At 37.3% G+C, this 18680-nt stretch overlaps 1 protein-coding gene across 3 annotated transcripts in view; it reads left to right on the plus strand.

Annotated features, from left to right (window-relative positions):
• The window catches only part of ABCC4 (ATP binding cassette subfamily C member 4 (PEL blood group)), a 150774-nt gene that overhangs the window by 33428 nt on the left and 98666 nt on the right, over positions 1–18680 (plus strand). For all 3 annotated transcript variants that reach the window (XM_074911542.1, XM_074911551.1, XM_074911560.1), the window contains exons 9-14: positions 530–634; positions 4953–5042; positions 5383–5574; positions 7062–7156; positions 7260–7346; positions 17922–18018. In XM_074911542.1, the coding sequence (XP_074767643.1) occupies positions 530–634; positions 4953–5042; positions 5383–5574; positions 7062–7156; positions 7260–7346; positions 17922–18018 (666 nt within the window). The remainder of the gene's footprint in view (positions 1–529; positions 635–4952; positions 5043–5382; positions 5575–7061; positions 7157–7259; positions 7347–17921; positions 18019–18680) is intronic.

The following is an 18680-nucleotide window of genomic DNA, read 5'->3' on the forward strand; positions in this document are numbered from 1 at the left end:
TCAGATAGTGTTCTCCAACCTTTTTGTCACTTGAAGAATGCTTAATAGGAACAGTGGACAGCTTCTTACTGCATCGTCATCATTCTTCCAAGTGAAACAACATAAGCCTTTACCAGCAAAGCAGTGGAATGATAAGGGTGAGGATTTTACCTCTTCTGCATGAGAGGAGGGAGTCAAACAATTACAAGACATGTCAGTGTTTCAGGAAAAAGACAGCGTGGGTTCTTAAGGTCCATTTGCTTCAGGAATTCTGTTTATTGAGCAGGTGGCATCCTCTAGTACTTTTATGCTATTAAATCTGCAATTTGGGTTTTTTTTTGGGGGGAGGGGGGAGTTAGTTTCTTAGAGGTACACTGTTGGAGTTGAGCATTTCTTTGGAAATGTAATTCCTTAATCAGTTTGTGGTTGTTTATCCCCCTTCCCCCCATAATTATTGTTCTATATGCTGCTTCCAAAAACAAGTGCTTGGGTTCCTTTCCCATTCTCAGTCTCACATTAGGCAATATCCTGTGCTTTTCTTTTATTGCAGAACTTTCTGATACTTGATGAGGTCTCACACTTCAAGCCACAACTGCATGGTAATAGTGAGAATGTCATTCTTCATGTTCAAGATTTGACTTGCTATTGGGATAAGGTAAATTTGCTTCTACTAAATGTAATGTGTATTGGTGCTGCAGGCATTTTTAAGTCTAGAAAGCAGCATGGCTATGTATAGTGTGGTGATGTTTTATATTCCATCTTTTGTGTATGAGAATCCTTTTAGTATGTTAAGCTAACTCTGTAGAACAGTACTGAAAACACTTATCAACTGTATCTTAAAAGTAGCTATTCCTGAATATTACACTCAATGAAAATATGTGCGTTTCTATGTGAAAATATCTCTTGTTAAACAGCACTGTATTGTAGCCGAGATACTTAAATCGGAATTAAGGACAGACAGCACAGTAAAGTGGCGTTAGCGTGTGGGTTGGGTTTATTTTGAACTGAATGCTGATCAGTCCATTAGTCTAGAAACAGTACAATATTACACTTATCATAACAGATTTGAAAGCTTTAGAGACTAGTCTGCATGTATGTATTACTCTGTGTATTTTAATTGAGACTGTTCAGCTACGAATTGTTCTCTGCTTAAAATGCACCCAACCCATGAAAACGACTAGAAAATGGGACAATACATGGGTGATAAATCTATTATGCATCCTTTTCTGTAAGTAAGACAAAGATTGATTGTTGTTTCGGCTTTAAAACTGCAATTACTATGGTAAGCAGCAATTTGTGATTAATTGTTTGGGCTATTACGAGCTGCCGGTATCCTTGCACAAGGGAAGCCTCAGTCTCCACAAGAAATGCTGGAAGCTCTAAAAATGAATTTTGCATATAAATATAATGCAACTAAAACATGTCACACATTTTCCTTTATATACCCTCTTCCCCTACATGTGCTGTGTCCTAAGGAAGTTAAATTGTGAAAACATATGTGAAGATCTACCTACTACTACTACTCAGCTACAAAAGAAAATTGCTGTTATTGTACTTGACTTTCTCAGAATTGTCTCTGTGACATAAATCTTTGAGACAATGAACAAATTTTTTAAAATTAATTGATATGAAAAACTTGATGGTGAATGCATTATAAATGCAAAATGGAATGTAGTTCTTAATCTTTGTTTTCTTCCCAAACCAACATTGGTATCGGTTAACAATTTATAGGAAATGGTTGCGTAATATGCCCATAAAATGGCTTTTGTGTTTTTCATTAGTTGTTTATATTGCATAAAGCAGGACAGCATGACTGGAATTACTGGTTTCCTTTTGATTTTAAAAAACCCAAACCAAGAAACTACCCACCAAACTCTTAATGTAACTTTCATTTTGATACTTAATTGCAGTGTGCATGGGAGAAGAATAGTTCTCCCAGAACTACTAAGAGCTGCTCAGAACATTTCTGTTATATACTCTTAAAATGATGCAAAATAATTCTGTAGAGTTGCTCACTGAAAAGGTGATGAGTTCTGAGAGAGGAGTTATGAAAGGAATAATGAAAATATGCTATCCTTTGTCAAGTAACTGACTTAGCTTGCTAACCTCTCTAGGTTTCTCAAGACTCTTTGGATCTCTATACAGACGCTGTACAGCTGGATGATAATTTTTTTATTTCTAAAGATCATGAGCCAAAAGAGATACTAAAAAAACCCAGCAACCCACAAATCCAAAATCACTGAAAGTAAAAAAGAGATTACTAGCTAGACTTTTGGGAAAACAACATAGTGTATTGTATTACAGTTTATCAATTATAAAGATAAAACCAATTAATTTATGGTCACACTCTTGTTTTGCTAAGGCAAGTATTATCTTGAGTACCGCACGCTAGTCCGATAACCCACATGGAAGTAGGGTTTCACTGGAGGTTTTTAATGATGCGCCTTGAGTTTACAGAACAGTCTGTCTGCTCAACTGAACAACTTCAGATTTGAAATTCAAGCATTTGAACAGAGGCCAAATTTGTCCCTTGTAATCTTAGTCACTTAAATGAGGAGCATAACTAGTATAGTACTTCCGTGCAATATATGATCTCTGCATCCCTCAGATGGGATGAATTGCTTCTTTTAACTGTAGGGTGTGTAAGGTCTGCTCAAGCATACCTAAGGAGTTGCTGTCCCTGGAGGATCATTCTTCTTATGTCCTCCTGTCCTCGCACTCTGTGTCTCTGTTCCCTCCCTTGTGGTGTCAATGCTTGTATGTATGACCCTGTGATGAACCAGTTCAGAGGGATAAAACAATAGAAAATGAATCACTGCTAATGTGATTTGTTTTCTCATAGCTGAGTCCCATGACCATACTGTTTGCAAGGTTAAGCAAGAGCAAGTGGCAGAAGAAGGGAAATGAAACACATGGATAGTTGACAGGGCACAGAAGAGCTGGGACATTTGTGGTAATGAGCTGTCAGATGAACTTAACTGTAATATTAGTCTGTGCTCTGATTTAAGTGGCTCAGTTTAGTGCCTAAAAATAAGTGTGATGAGTTCAGGACAAATTGTATTTAATGAATGCTGTTTCGCTAAAATGCCATGTCCCTTAGGTGTTTGTGGCCATGCTGTTTGTTTGCATTACTACTTTGTATCTATTCTTACAATACTGCTTTAATATACAATACTTGGGAAATAGTTTAAAAACTTTTTAAAAATTTTCTATAATGTTTTTAGGCTCTTATGATATACTTTTTTAAATACCTGAGTGTGGGAGGAAATATCTTTGCACATTTGTGAATACAGAAGCACAGCCTCAGTAAGTCTAAAGAAGGGCCTGCGTGTCTGAAAGCTTATTTACTTTTTCTATATAGATTAATTGATTTAATAAAAGATACAAACTTTGCATTAAAAAAAATCCAACCTTGGCTGCCATACCATAAGTTGGTAGAGTTCTGCTGACCTTAGCACTAGCTGAACACCTGAACTGTGTACTCTGGACGGAGAAATTAAATTCATGCTAAAATGCTGATTGAGAGCAGAGGGTGGAGAAAAAAAAAGCCGCATTGATGCCACCTTGTGGAAATTAATAATAGCAACAAAAGTAGTTTTGTGGAGTTGCACAATATAAACAAGTTTGGGTTCTCACAGTGTGACTCTGATACTGTGTGAACCCTGTGGTGCTTCTGCGATATTCAGTGGGAGCTGTGATGGGGGACGTGCAGCTCTGAGCTCTAGGTACAGTGCTGCTTAACCAAGTATTTCTCCTGGTGTGACTGGACATGTGCATGCTAGCCCAGCAATCCCAGCTGTCTTTGGTGTGGATGGATGCTATACCTGTGTTTCTCCCTAATAATTTGAAACGAGTTGCAAGCTTCCCCTTTTTGCAGTCCCAGAACTTGGTTATGTGGCATCTTCTGTGTGGGGTTATGTGGTGACCTCTTCAGTCTCTTGAGCTTCAAACTGTGGCTGGAGATTTTAAATAGTTGGCAAGCTGTCAGGAGGCACAGTAGGTATTCTTCACCTTGCTCTTCCTTCTTGAAGCTTAAGGCTGGGTTTTTGTTTGGTCCTTTAATAGAAATACTTTTTTCTTCTTAAGTGCATATACTTTCCTCTTTGCAAATATTTTAGTGTCAGTCATACTTAGTGCGATCTAAGATGCATGTAAGGGCGGATCCTGTTACAAGGGTGTTTTGCTTTAATGAGAGGGAGCTGCACCAGGCCCTTAGGAATTGTGGTTTAGCACAGCTATTAAAGACATGAGCATCCTTTTGTTTCACAAGAAATGGGTGTTTTTGCAGCCTTGATAGGAGAGGTGAAAAGTATGTTGGGAAACAAGTTCTTATCAGTAGCGTACTAAAAAGAAATATTAAACAAACAGTCCTGTGGTATTGTATTATCACACAAATAGCCCATTATGTTGTATGTGAAAAGTCTCTGAGAATCCACGATATACAAGGTAAAGTTGTATAGAATCAGATGGTGTTTTTCTCTTTTCACTTTGGATAGAGGGTTGACTAGAGCAAACACAGACCTGGCTTTCCTGGGGCTCTGAGAGCACTTCATCTGCCCCCTTTTTCTAGCATTTGTCCGGCTACTTGGAGTCACTGGGCGTGCTGTGCTGGCACCATGAGTGCCAGTGTGATGGCCAGCAGAGAGCTCCTGTTCCCTAGGCTGCCACCCCAGCCTCGTGTTGAGCTGCAGTGAGAATGTGTGGGCTTTGAGGAAGCACTGCTGCTGCTGCCCTTGGGTTCCTTACTCCTTGAACGCTGTTTTATCTGTGTTACTTGTTTGTGGTGAAGGATCAGGGCCTTTCAAAAGTGTTTGTGAATTACTGAAGTGTCAAACTGTATGCATGAAAATATGGTGGGCATATGGGTTGCTAGTTTATAGTGGTTTCTGTGCGTTGTTTTCTGTTTCTAAAGAGTTGTTTTGATGGTGTGTATTTCATTACTGAGGAAGCCTGACTTTTTCTCAAATCCACAGAGTTTAGAAAGCCCAGCACTTCAACAAGTATCATTTACTGTCAGACGAGGAGAATTATTGGCTGTGGTTGGTCCTGTAGGAGCTGGAAAAGTAAGTCAATGTTTGCTCAGTTCTGTGGGGTTTTTATGAATCTGTTGAATGTGACTTGAAACTTTCTGTGGTATAATAACGTTTCACATCAAGATACTGGCATTCAGGAAAAGCAGATGTCCTTCTGGAGGTGGGGAGGAGGTGGTTCAGTGTTAAACAGCACTTTGTATGTTGCTTCTAGAATGCATGTGAAGAGTACTAGTGCTCTTCTGCTGTTAGCATTAATTTGAATGACGGGATGAAGTAGGCCATAGTGCCAGTAAACACTGCTCAGTCTCTGTGATGTCTTTAATGCAATTAAACTTTTCAATTTTTATTTTATTTATTTAATCTTTTCCAGTCTTCACTCTTAAGTGCTGTGCTTGGTGAGCTTCCTAAAGACAAAGGTTTGATAAACGTTACTGGAAGAATTGCCTATGTTTCCCAGCAGCCTTGGGTGTTTTCTGGTACAGTAAGAAGTAATATACTGTTTGACAAGGAATATGAGAAAGAAAAATATGAAAAAGTTTTAAAAGTCTGTGCTCTTAAAAAGGTATGGTTTTCTCTTTGTGTATTTTATTTTCATGATCTTTATTTTTATTTAATATTCTTTCAGACTTGGGGTACATGTTGCAATCTATAATATATAGAATTGATTATTATTAGTAGCGTGCGAAATCCTATTGCTTAATAATATGTGCAATTAATCTGACATTTGTGTGTAAGCATATTCTTGTAATTCTTAAATATTTCACTAGAGGGAGATGTAGTTTATACGAAGCACAGACAAATTTGGAAAAAGCTATTCCCAATTATTTAATTTCATAATAACGTTTAGCCTTTTTCCGTGGCATTGTGGTAGATCTGTGTGTAAATGCAATAAAAGGTGGCAAATAAATGATCAAGCTAGCGCTATTTTGAGACTTCCATTTTGTAAATATTTTATACGCTTTAAAAAAAAATGTCATGTGTGTCATGTATTGTGCGTTGCTAACGGCTATCAAAAGAACCTTAGTGCTATATGTGGGAGAACTTGCTGAGCCCAAGTAGTTTTATAAAAAAATATTTCTGAAAGGTCTATGCGCAAAGGAGTTTGACATGAGATACGGAAGAGGATTAAGCCAGATTTGTCAAGAAACAGACATTTTGCTTGGCAGCTAAAAAGGTTTTATGCAGCATGTTATGATATTCCTGTCAGCAGCGACACAGGTGAAAAGCAGATGGTTACTGTGATGAAAATTTTTTGCAAGGTTTTTTACACATGGTAGATAGAGTTTTAATATCTCCTGCTGATATTTAGTCATATGCTGTTGTCTAAACTTAAGGTTTTAGTGACTTTAAAAGACAGCAAACTGCATTTAAAAAAACCCCACTTCATATTTGATGGTAGATTTGCTTTCATAGTTTTCTTTCAAATTTATGTATCTTATAAAAGCTGTGAATAAACTTTCAGAATATGTTATATAGCTTAATATAAAATTTCTGTTAAGAATAGTATTCTTCCTGAATAAGAATTACAATATTATGACATAATAATACAATTTTGTTCTCTTACTTGTAGTCCCAAGCCCTGTAAATTAACCAAATTTGTCTGATGAATGTTGTGGTTATTTTTCTTGGATATATCGCAGTAAGAATAAAAGTAATGCAATTTTTAGGGACATTTGCAAATTAAAGATAATTTACTGATAATAGTTCAGGCTTTTTTATTGTGACAGCTCATTTTGCCTAGTAAATAATAATTAATTTACTGCTATACTTCATAAGTTTGATTTTCTGAATTGACAGCAAATATTCCTTGTAAGCACTAAGAATAGTAGTCCACTTCCCTCTGGCAAAGCTGTAGAAAGAGTGAACTTTAAGATCTCGCCTATTTTTCCTCCTTTCTTGATTATCTTTTGCTGAAGGTACAAAGTCATAAAATACCTGTAGATATTTAATTTAGTATGAATCCTTGTATTTTAATGTGAGATAATATATTTCAAATAAGGAAATACTTTTTTTTTTTAAATCTTGCCATCTGTTCTTTGACGTTCACAGGACTTGGAATTATTAGAAAATGGTGACCTAACAGTAATAGGAGATCGTGGAGCTACACTGAGTGGAGGACAGAAGGCCCGTGTAAACCTGGCCAGGCTAGTGTTTTTGCTGTTTCTAAAATTTACAAATTGTCAGACATTAGTGGCTGAAGTAAACAGATGTAAAACTTTGATACTGACTTTTCTTTAACCCTTTTAGAGCTGTGTATCAGGATGCAGACATCTATCTTTTGGATGATCCACTGAGTGCAGTAGATGCTGAAGTTGGAAGACATTTGTTTGAAAAGTATGTTACTGCTTTATTTTAATTTAAAATATAATTGTTATCTTCTAACTCCTTACAGAAAAACTTGAGAAAGCATTTTTGGGGAAGTGTATCTCTTCACAAAACTTAATGCATTCACTTTCTGCATTTATTTTTCCTCTATTTTATGTATTTGGAAGAGGTATAGTTTTTTTCCTCTGTCTTTCATTTTGTTCTTTATTTTTAAAAGACCCGGAAAAGTCTATTTTGAAGATACTATAATTAGAATTATTCTTAGGGAATATATGGCATTTTCTTGAGGAAAATGTCCAATTTTATACATGAGTATGGGGGTTTATGAATACTAATACTGCGTGAAGAATAACATAGGATGGTATTTTCAATCACTTCTTAGTTTGCTGCAGCTTTATTTATGTAGTAATAAACACTTCAATTAAGTGGCTAAAGAAAAGGACAGAACTCTCTTAGATTCTTGAGTGATTTTTCATTTTGGTTCTGGAATGGTTGAAATTTCTCTCAGGTAGGTGAAACAGGGAACTGTGGCCCTGTTTCTGTGGAGAGCAGAAGTAGAGGAAAAAAGAATGTATAAACTTACCATGAAAGAGAGAGATACTGGACCTTCCTCTATTCCTGAAGAAATAGGAGGGTGTTCATTAAAAATCAGGTTCCTATCTCCGTAATTTTCCTCTTCTCTGTCTGCTTTCAAACTGCCTAATATACGGCATGTAGCGCGTATGAGAATAATCCAGTTATTCCCAGGTTGTGTTTTGTCCTTGCTTCTTCATAGCTTGTGGCTCTTGGTATCAAAAGGTATAATCTATAATTTATTAGAAGTAGAACAAATTCAGTGGACTTTGGTTGAAACCTTAATTGAGAGTATTTTCTTGAGCGTACTTACATCCTTTGAATTCCATGCTTCAAATACATGAATTAATTTGGTTTTACTGTTATTCCCTCCTCTCCATCCCTAGACAATCATAAAAACTTGTCTTGCAGAAATGGTCGTAGAATTTGCATTGACTAGCATTGCATACATGTTCTTTTTCCCCAGGTTGGGAAGCTTTTAGTATCTAAATTTGAAAATTGTACATCCCATTGATGCTTGCAGTTTCAAATCTGGAGATCCTTATGAAACCCCATCAACATTTTGTTTTTTTTTCTTGATTTCTTCAAATGGCTACTATTTATTTCCATTAGCCAGTATGGAGTAAGAGTTTTATGATATGTAGACTTCATTTTCATTATTTTGTGCAGGATCATTTTCACTTGCCACAACTGATAGAGTTCCTTACTTCTGTAGTTCACATAGTCTAGCAAATTCCTGTTTCAGCTATCTAGGCTTTAGCTGCTGCTTTTCTGTTTCTGCACAAGACTGCTCTCTACAGGTCCAGCATCTGAGTTCTGAAAGTGCACCTGCCTGAGCTGTTAGCCTGTCTCTCCCTTAAGTCTTAAGGCCTCGTCACAAAGAGGAAAACAGGGGAGTACAGTAGTGCCTTGTAAAGGAGAGTTGACTCTTCAATTTATTCTAGGTTTTATGTGAGCTGTGACATTGGGAGCATCTATATCCTACTGCAAAACTAGAAGTCTGGATTTCTGTATGCATGGAACTGTAAAGGAGCTAGAAACCATTGCTCTGCAAGCACAGTGTATGTTTTGCTGTTAAATGTATGGGGATGAGGAGGAATAAGGAGATTATCTCAGAGAATTTGAAACTCGGAAAACTAGTCAGAGTTCTTGCTTTACTTTTGTTTACTTTTTCTGACCAACTCTAGATCAGTTTGAGCAAAAAGGAAAAAAAAGTAGGATGAAGGCATTTTGTGGAAAAAGTGGACTGGGTGGAATAGTAGTAGCAAGGAACACTGAGCAATGCCTCCTGGTTCAAGATCTTAAGGGAGGGCTTTTTTACAAACAGAAGTTGTTTTCTGAGGCCTTCATGACAGCTATAGAAGGTGCTGGGAATAGTGGGGAGAGTGTTATGTTCAGTAGCTCACTTTGAAAAACAAGGCAGGGCATGTATCTTTAATGCTTCCTGAATAGCGCTAGAAATGTGGAGAAGAGAGAGCACTCGGGCAAGAATGATTTCTTAGAACATGGTGCTGAGGAATGTCCGAGAACCACTTCATACAAGCTGCCCCCAGGAGTCCAAACCGCGAGGCATAAAACAATGGATGAGATGGAAGAAACAGGGAATTATTTAATGAAAATCTGAAGTGGGTATTGTTTGGTTCACTCGCGCCTTTTTTTTTTGTAATTTTATATTAATGTTTAATTTCTTAGAAGTGTCTAGTCTTTGTGTTTACATCAAAGATAGGTATGTTCCTAGTTGTTCCCCAAGGCTACTGTCTGTGGATGGCTGGTTCATTACATTTGCTGCTTCTCCCTGTTCTGTTCAGCTACTGCAGTAAACAGTTTAAAATACATAAATACTTTTTAAATGAGAAAGAATACAAGTAGCACAGCTCCAGTGGGAAAACAGTCCATGGTATTATTAATAAGGGATTGTGTCTCTTAAAAATTTCTCCATAATACAGACAAGTTGTTCTGTAAATGATGGAGCAGATAAAGCCAGTTTTCCAATGAATTCCTCTCTCCTGGTCAGATTCCTTGGGGCCTAGTAAGGTATAAACTGGAGATTGCTTATTTTTGTGTTATTTGTAGCTTCTTTTTCCTTTGAACTCTCTTGATAGTTAACAGAAGGCATGCTTCAGCCTTTTCTCAATTGGGAGCAGCAGTATAGTTCTCTGGTTTTGTATATGTGTATGTATATGAAAATATGCATATATTATATATAGATTTTAAAAAATAGCTTTTCATTAACTTTTAAGGAATGTGTTGTTTTGAAATGAGGGACAGCCATACAGATACAGTGGCATGTTTCCTTGTGTGATGAAATTTGGAATAGCCTGTGTTGTTCTGAGAAAATCATTCAGTTGTGGTTAGATCCCAAGAAATTTCCTGCTCTCCCTGTACATCTTTGTAAACATATTTCTGTAGATTATATGGTTTGAGATCTTTCTTTGGATAGAAATTAAATTGTGTCATGTCAGTGATACTCACTCAAAAATGGTGTTCTAAAGAGTGAAATTTATATTCCGTCAGTCTATTGAGACAGATGCTCTTCTGTAGGTATTGTTCTTCCCTTGTATCTTTTCCATTTACAGAAGCTGTTGATAATCAGCCTGATTTCTTTCTGTTCCTCTTCCGTGCTTGTGAGAGTAGACAGAGTTGCATGACGGTTTGGGAATCTTTTAAAATCAGACCTAAAGTTGTGATGATGCCTGGGAGTGGTATGCTAGTGTATCATTCCTACTATCAAACAGAATTCTGCAAATCTTTTTTTGTTTTAACAGGAAGCTGTTTTGAATGTATGGTCATTTGTCTTCTCTCTCTCAGTTTTGCCTCTGGAGCTAGATAAAAGCTGCAGAAGAATCCACTGCATTTATCACAGCACAATAATGAACTTCAGCATTTATTCAGATGGAGCACCTCTGTACTAGGCAATGACCTCCCACAGGAATCAAGGGACATGTAACTGGGCAAGGGGTCATACGGCAACCATATGTTGAGGCTGATCAGAGAGTCACCTGGCAAGTTGACCAGGTGTCCTGAAAGCTGAAGGAAGCTCTCTCCATTGCCATCTGAGGTGACTGAGCGTTCCTCTGCAAGAGAGGGAAGGGAGCAGGCATGGGTTTGTAGCAAAGGTGTCCTTTGTAATTACAGAAAAAGGTGAGGAAGAATTGAACTGATGGCGAAGGAGAGCAGGAAATTCCATCATGCAAAGGGTATGGATTAAGAGGCCCTGAATTTCTCAGTGTGTTCTTACCTAAGCCCCAGAAGTGTTTGAAGGGAGAAGCAAAATGAAGTGGGGAAAATGAGGAAAAGAGGTTGTGGGGTTTTTTTAATTAGATATACAGATCTGAATATTTACTTTGTCTGTTTAAAGTAATTTGATTTTTTTAAACCCATAGGAGTCCATGAATGCTTCCATCTCGTATGTCTCAAAGTTTGTAGATCTCCTGTAACGTTGGAACTTTGAGGAAAAAGTGCTGTTATGGTGGTGTAGGTAATTAAAAACAAGTGGAGCTCATCAGTCTTGTAAAACTAGCAGATAAAAGCTAGCATGTCTCGTTTCTGTAGAGGGATTACGGACACAATCAGTGTGTCAGAGGAACCAAGCAAAGATAACCTTGGCATGTACTTTCCAATGCTGTGTTTAAAGACGTATACATATTACATGCTTTGTCCAGTGGTGACAAGTGTACAAGGGAGTTGGTGTGTAAATTAAAGGATTTCACTTTGCTCCCTTGCTGGTGGGATCTCTCTAAATCAAGGATAGCTCTAAGATTTCCCACTTTGTGTTTCATACCTGGACCATACCCATGATGTCTCTGATACCACTGCAGTCATTATAGCCCTAATGAGAAGTACTGTGCAAACTTGAATGGCCTGTACATCTTTTTTGTATTACAGGTGTTGATCTTAAAAACATATTAGTTATACCTTTACATTTAGATGATACAATTGAAATTTGTTGAACTTCGTTGTGTTTATCGTAGGGAATATATTTAAGAGGTATGAATACATGATAGTAATGTTGCTTGAGATTTTGGGGTTTGGGTTTTTCTGTTTGGTTTTTTTTTTTTTTTTCCAGAAAGTGAAAAGCATAAGTGTGGTTGCTGTACATTGTGTTTTCAAAAACTGTAAAATTTTACAGTTTTTGCTTTGCAGAAATGCATGTGGGGTTGGTTTTGTTGTTTTTTTTGTTTTAAATCACACAATATAAAAGCAAAAAAACCCACTTGCAGAACCCCAGTGTAGTTGTGTGCTTTAGAGTGTAGTTGTGTGCTTTAGAGTGTAGTTGTGTGCTTTAGAGTGTAGTTGTGTGCTTTAGAGTGTAGTTGTGTGCTTTAGAGTGTAGTTGTGTGCTTTAGAGTGTAGTTGTGTGCTTTAGAGTGTAGTTGTGTGCTTTAGAGTGTAGTTGTGTGCTTTAGAGTGTAGTTGTGTGCTTTAGAGTGTAGTTGTGTGCTTTAGTGGTCTGTGGGTGCAGTTGCAAAACAGTATTATGAATACTAAACCAGAAATGGGCTTCGGAAGGAGGTATGCAAATTCATGTAGGAGAAGTTAATGAGAGCTACTTAAACAGTAAGATTTCTGGCTCAAAAAGTCCCTGGTAAATGGACTCTGGAAGCTGGAAATGTGTATCAAAGGAAGCATCACTGTATATTTGCTTATATACTTTTTTTCAGTCATCCACTGCTGACTGGTGCCTGGGACAGGGCAGTGGATTTTGTGGAGCAGTTGTCCTTATGCATTAGTCCAGTGGAGACTGAAACTTGTCATGAGATGGAGAGAAATAGTTAGCAAGATAAGCACAGAAATAGAAACAGCATAGCAGTGTCTGTGTTCTTTTTGTCTCTGGCAAACATACCACACCTTTTTTTTTTTTAATTTGTTCTGAAATTTTGTAATCTTTGAAATGTGCAAAAACAACTGGGGAGTTGTCTTCTCTAAACCACTTAAATTTAAAGGGAAAGGAGAGGAAAGCAAATGTAGTAAGTAAATTAATATAACAAAGGCATTATGCCTGTGAGCACTTAGGCATGTGCTTTAATTTTAATGGTTATTTCCATTGAAACAAATATACGTATTAACTAGAATAAAGTTAAACTTGCATGCGAACTTTCAAAAAGGAGAGACAAAAAGAATAGTAAGGAGGAAAGTGGAATCATTAAAGAAGAGACACTTTGCAGAGGTGAAAGAAAGCTGGTTCTTGGAGATAAAAACTTAAAAAAGATTAAAGAACAACTTGTCTCAAAGAAAATAAAACCTGATAGGGAAGAAAGAACAAATGAAGATTCATATTCATGAAAGTGTCAAGACACTGCCTGTGCACAGAGGAGCACTGTTTTGTTGTAGGCTCCCTTCTAAGTGTCTTCTGCTGCATGTTCTGCAGCATCAAAGCTCAAGCTAATTTATTTTTTTTAATTTTATAGAAGTTTGCTGTCAAAGTGCAGTGAGTTTTTTAAATGGATGATAGTATACTGTTACTGAGGTTTGTTAAAGCATTGGTTGATTGGTTGGTTATTTTTGTTGAATTGGAAAAGTGTAATTTCTGAAGAGATCTATCCTGAGTCTGGTATTCCTGATGATGGATGAAGGTCATTCATTGATGCTACATTTTCAGGTGATAGAAAACAGGTAATACTTCAGGCAGTTTGGAGACAGACAGGGATTTGGAAAGTCTTGGTTAAGCATGTGAATTAATGGATGTGTGCAGCAGGGATAAGTGCAAAGTTTTGACTTCATGAACACACAATGAGCAGGGATCAGTAGTGTGGCAGTTTAATGGAAAAGGAGGTGCAGATTGAGGTAGATCACAAATCCAGTATGTCAGCAACGCCATGCTCTTGTTAAGCAAACAGTGCCCTGGGATTTATGACCAGTACTGCATCTGGCAGTACAGGTAAAGTAACCCTCCTACTATGTTTTGTACCTGTAAGGTCTCAATTGGAAAAATGTTTCAATTTTGTGCACTTCCAAAAAATGTAGACCAGCTTCAGACTCCAGTGTAGCCATCAAGAACATTCAGGTGTCAAGGGTGGGGAAGAAAGAAAAAAAAAAAAAAAAAAAAAGACAAAACTATTGTCACTTAGAAGAAAAAAGTAGTCTGTTTGGGGGACTTTTTGGGTTTTCTTCCTTGTCTGGAGAAGAAGGACTTAATGTATGAAGGGACTTTGTACACAGAAATAAACTGGTCTATTGACCTTTGGGAAGTAGTGGATTGAAATTCCACCAAAAGATGTAAGCTTGGACTTCAGAGAAAAATTTTGTAATGGTGAAGGTAGCTTGCCCTGGAATACATTTTCAGGGGTGCTGAAGTTTCTATTGCCAAGTTTAAACAACCCATTCAATATCTGTCAGGAATGCTTTTAAGTTTAAATTGATACTTGGGGAAGAGGATGCAACTTTCATAGTCCCTTCATCCCCCTCTTCCTTGTACTGAAGAAGCTGAAGAACCTTTGGGTCTTCTCTGTTTGAGTCTCATCTGGCTGAGTGCACATGTGCATGTGTGTGTGCACGCTTGTGTATTTAATGAATGTGCACTGGCAACTGCAGTTTGTGCAGTAATTTGTCCTGTTGTCATGCATTAAATGTGCTCACAGTCTAACTAACAGTAGGCCTCTCAAGACTAAGAGAAGCACAAGAAAGGTGAACTTAGTGTGGTTTTTAACAATGTATAAGAAGGTGGTGGTAGTTCGGGGCATATTCCTGCAGACATCTCAGCCTTTGGACTGGGTATGGCCACTGTTGAGGCATGCTTTCTCTGAAATCTCTGTATCATCAGTGAGAAAGGGAGACACTTGCAGATGGTGGTTCACCTAGACTTAGGTGTTTCACTAGAACTGATGGTTGCTTTTCTTCAGCTCCAGAGAGCGGTATTTCTAAAAATAGATGCATGATGAAACTAGGCCTTAGTGAACCAGTTAAAAACATAAACACTTACAGACTATTTTGGGTTTGTTTTTTTTTTTCTTTTTCAGTTCTAAGTCAATACCAAGTTTTCACTAAATTCAGTGAGTTCTCCGAGTTTTGTGCCAGCCCTTTTATCATATTCAGTTTTGCCGAGCCTCTCTTTGAACTCTGGCTTCAGTCTTCTGTGTCAGCCAAGGCCCCATACAAACATAATGCTCACTGTAAACTGCAGAATGGATGTTGTCAAATGGGAGAGAGAATATTTAAAAAAAAAAAAAAAAAAAAGGTTTTGAACCTAAACCTCAAGTAGTTTGGTATTTTGAAACAGACATTAGGTATATACTTAGTATTTGACTAGTTTTGCAACTTCTGTGCTTGATGATGATACAGTATTTTAAATGGCAAAATTTTCTACTGAGCTGTCTGAGCAGTGAGTTGTTTAACTCAGTAATAGATCTAAGTATATGCTCTTTGTTGAGATTTTTTCCTCCGTGTGCTTGTGCCAGTGAATTGTGACAACAATTTTTCTACTCACCTGTTATCAACAAACTATTCAGCTAGCTTCTTTCTACCCAGATAGACATGAAATCGAGAATTGTTGGGTTTTTAAAAAATTCTCAATTGAATGACCTGATACATCAGTGGAAATCTATATTTCCACAGAGGTCATTTTTGCTTTCCGTCCCAAGATCAAGATCACGCAGGATGCTGTGCTGACAGCTCTGATGGTTCTAATTGGCTTGGTCTGATGCTGTGATAACCCACTTTTTTTTCCCCCTCTTCTTTTTTTTTTTTTTGCCTCCAAATGCAAACTTGAAGTGCAGTAGTCTCACCATGACTCAGGATCAAAATTTAAAGGTTTTCAGCCATTGGATTTTCTAGTAGCTAGTTTGTCCCAATAAGCTATTAGACATACATCTGGCACACAGAAAATCCAGTGATCAAAGTGGTATATAGGATGTGGGACTATGTAAGGGAATTCCATGGTGAATACTTGATATATTCTGTTTTGGCCATAATAATTTGTCCTGCTAGGCAAGTAAATAACCTGTAGCCTCTCTGATCTTTGTCTCGTTCTCTGCACAGGTTTTGTTGAAGATTATGTTTTGTTGCATGTCTTCAGCTGGTGCTTTAGTTGTCATGTGGCTTGTTTCAGTGACTGCTCAGAGGGTGGACAGTAACCACACCAGAATAATACTCCCATGAAGAGCTTGGTGTATAGATAGTTGCAGCTGCTCAAATAGTTATGCAGCTGCAAATACCTTGATTAATTGTTACCTTGGCTACCTAAGAATGACATCATGGGTTTATAGGTACTTTTTGAATGCTGCATAGCAAGCATGTAACTTTGTCAGGCAGAATGTTGCTTTTAACTTTTCTGCACAGTTTATTTGGAACACTATAATATACTTTCTGCATGTAATTATGCTGACTAGTACTGCTATTAACCATTTTATAGTACTCTACTTTCTACAGTCTTTGTAGGAGTGCTAAAATAGATGTTAAAAGCTGTGTAGGGAGCTAATTGAATATACAACATGAAAGCATGAAACACAGTAAGCATTATGATGATATTGCTATTAAGATAATGGTTTTTTTTCTGCCTTACTCCTCTTACTGCTTATTTGCATTTCTGCTTTGAATTTGTACTACTGGATTGCTGTGGTTTTGCTTGTGTCTTTTGGAGACTGGAGAGAGAGAATTTGGGAGGGGGCGTGGGGTGGTGTTTGTTTTGTGGTGAGTGCTACCCTTCTTTGTCATGTTAGCAAATGGGAATTAGCATGTTAGTGAAAATCAGCCAACAGGGGCAGATCTGTGAAGAAAAATGTGCGATGCTTAGGTCCCAGTGCAGTTCAGAAGGTTACGCTTTGAGCTGGCTGCAGCCTGGCCCTTCAGGCTTCATTCCTCATCAGCTGAATACAGATGAGGGGTGCTACTGAAATGTGTGTTCCCACTTTGTTTTGTCTAGAAGTCCACTTCATGGGCCCCAGTATTACTCAACAGTACAAGCAACAGCAGATTGAGTTGAGACAACTAGGAGATCTTCAAAAAGGCACTCCTGATACAAATGGAAAATGCAAATGTATACACCTTCACTGAACACTTCAGTTCTAGACAATATCAGTTTTCCTTGTTTTCTTAAGATAATGAATAGTTGAGAAAGGGACGTCCTCTCGAAGGGTTTGTCTCCTTGCTGTTGTACTGTGTGGATGAAGGCAAATAAGAGTGTTAGTAGTGTTGGGTGTTGGATTACAGTTGTGTCTCTGCTGTCCCTGTTGTACATGAAGAGCATGCATGCAGGCCTCTTTCCTTGTAAACCGTTGCTCCACTGCTATATTTTTGGTTGTTTGTTTGTTGGTTTTGTTGTTGTTTTTTTTTCTCTGGCAACCTTTCAAGGCTCTATTAAAAAGATACCAGATATCTTTTCTGCTAAAATTGTATGGGATTGAACTGCGCTTGCCAACTGGTTCTGGTGTGCCCAGTTCCTTCTTCATTTCTCTCTTCAAATCGCAAACTTCTGGGGAAGCCTCTAGGGTAAGCAGGCAAGGTACTTGGAGAGGAAGGTAAGCCCTGCTTCCATGGGAAAAGGTCAGAGGTGGTTGAAAGATCTTGCTCCTCTACCTCAATGCATACCTGGATGTAGGTCAAATCAATAGTACTGTTTACTTCTCCAGAGCTCTCACTGGCTCACTGTTACAGCTGCTGTGAAAGCTCATCTCAGAGAAATTTTATTTACTGTATTTTTCCATAATTGTCCACAGTATGTTGCTCTGCTTTCTCTTTCTGTTAATTTAATTTTTGTTAAATACCTTCTTTGCAATTCAGCTTATGACATGTGCATTTATTAGGAGGATGCTTAAGGCAATTTTAATGAAGTGTCCTTATGATATTTCCTTCTCTTTCACCCCAGACCAGAAATATGAAATTTCTCTTCCGTACCTTGAAAACTTAAAAAGTTAAATAAGGAAAACGTTTGTTAAGTGTAATTTTTATAAATCTAATAAGCATGAACATATTTTTTTATTTTAAACATTGTAGAATTGAATAGAAGATGTTTTTCAGAAATAGTCAAAATGCTTTAGGATCCTTTATTTTTTGATTAATTTTTCCATCTCTTTGCAGATGTATTTGTCAGGCCTTACATCAGAAGATCTCTGTTTTGGTCACTCACCAATTGCAATATCTCCGTGCTGCAAATCAGATTTTAATTTTAAAAGATGTAAGTGATTTTAGTGTTTATATCTCATGTATTTCTAATTATCCTTTTTGATCTAGGAATGGAAACCAAACAGTTAAATACTCTTATTTTTAGTTTGTAAATATATTTTGTGTCTACTAATGACCATGTATGTTTTTTTTAAAGATTAATAATTATTAACGAAGTTGATTTTTCTTAGAATACCTTACCTGAAAAATCTGTTTCTGAATTTTGTCATGCATATATGTAATATTACATACTGTGTTTTTCTTGCATATATATAAAATATATGGTGAGAATTACTTAGTTTGATACTATGTTAATGCTTGGCTTTTATTCTTGTTTCTTACACTTTTGTGTGAGTTAAGAACTGCATTGATTTTGCAACCAGTCCATTTTTTAAATTAAGGCTGAGAAATGGTCACAGATAGCTTTGAGAATGAGCAGGCCTTCAGCAAAACTGGTTCCTTCCAAACTTTATTGTACCAGATATTCATGGGTAGAGGGGAGATGCAAGATCTTCAGCTGGTTTGGGGGATTTTTTTAAGGTTGGGTAGTGAAGTACTTCAAATTACTTTTCATGCATCACAAAGTTGCAAAAAGGACATTAGCCGTCTTTTTCCTCCCATTCAGATCTCTTTAAAAGTTACGGTAGCTTTCTAGAAATTAGTTTGTGATAGAGC

This window comes from Athene noctua, chromosome 1 (assembly GCF_965140245.1).
Source record: "Athene noctua chromosome 1, bAthNoc1.hap1.1, whole genome shotgun sequence".
Lineage (NCBI taxonomy): Eukaryota > Metazoa > Chordata > Aves > Strigiformes > Strigidae > Athene > Athene noctua.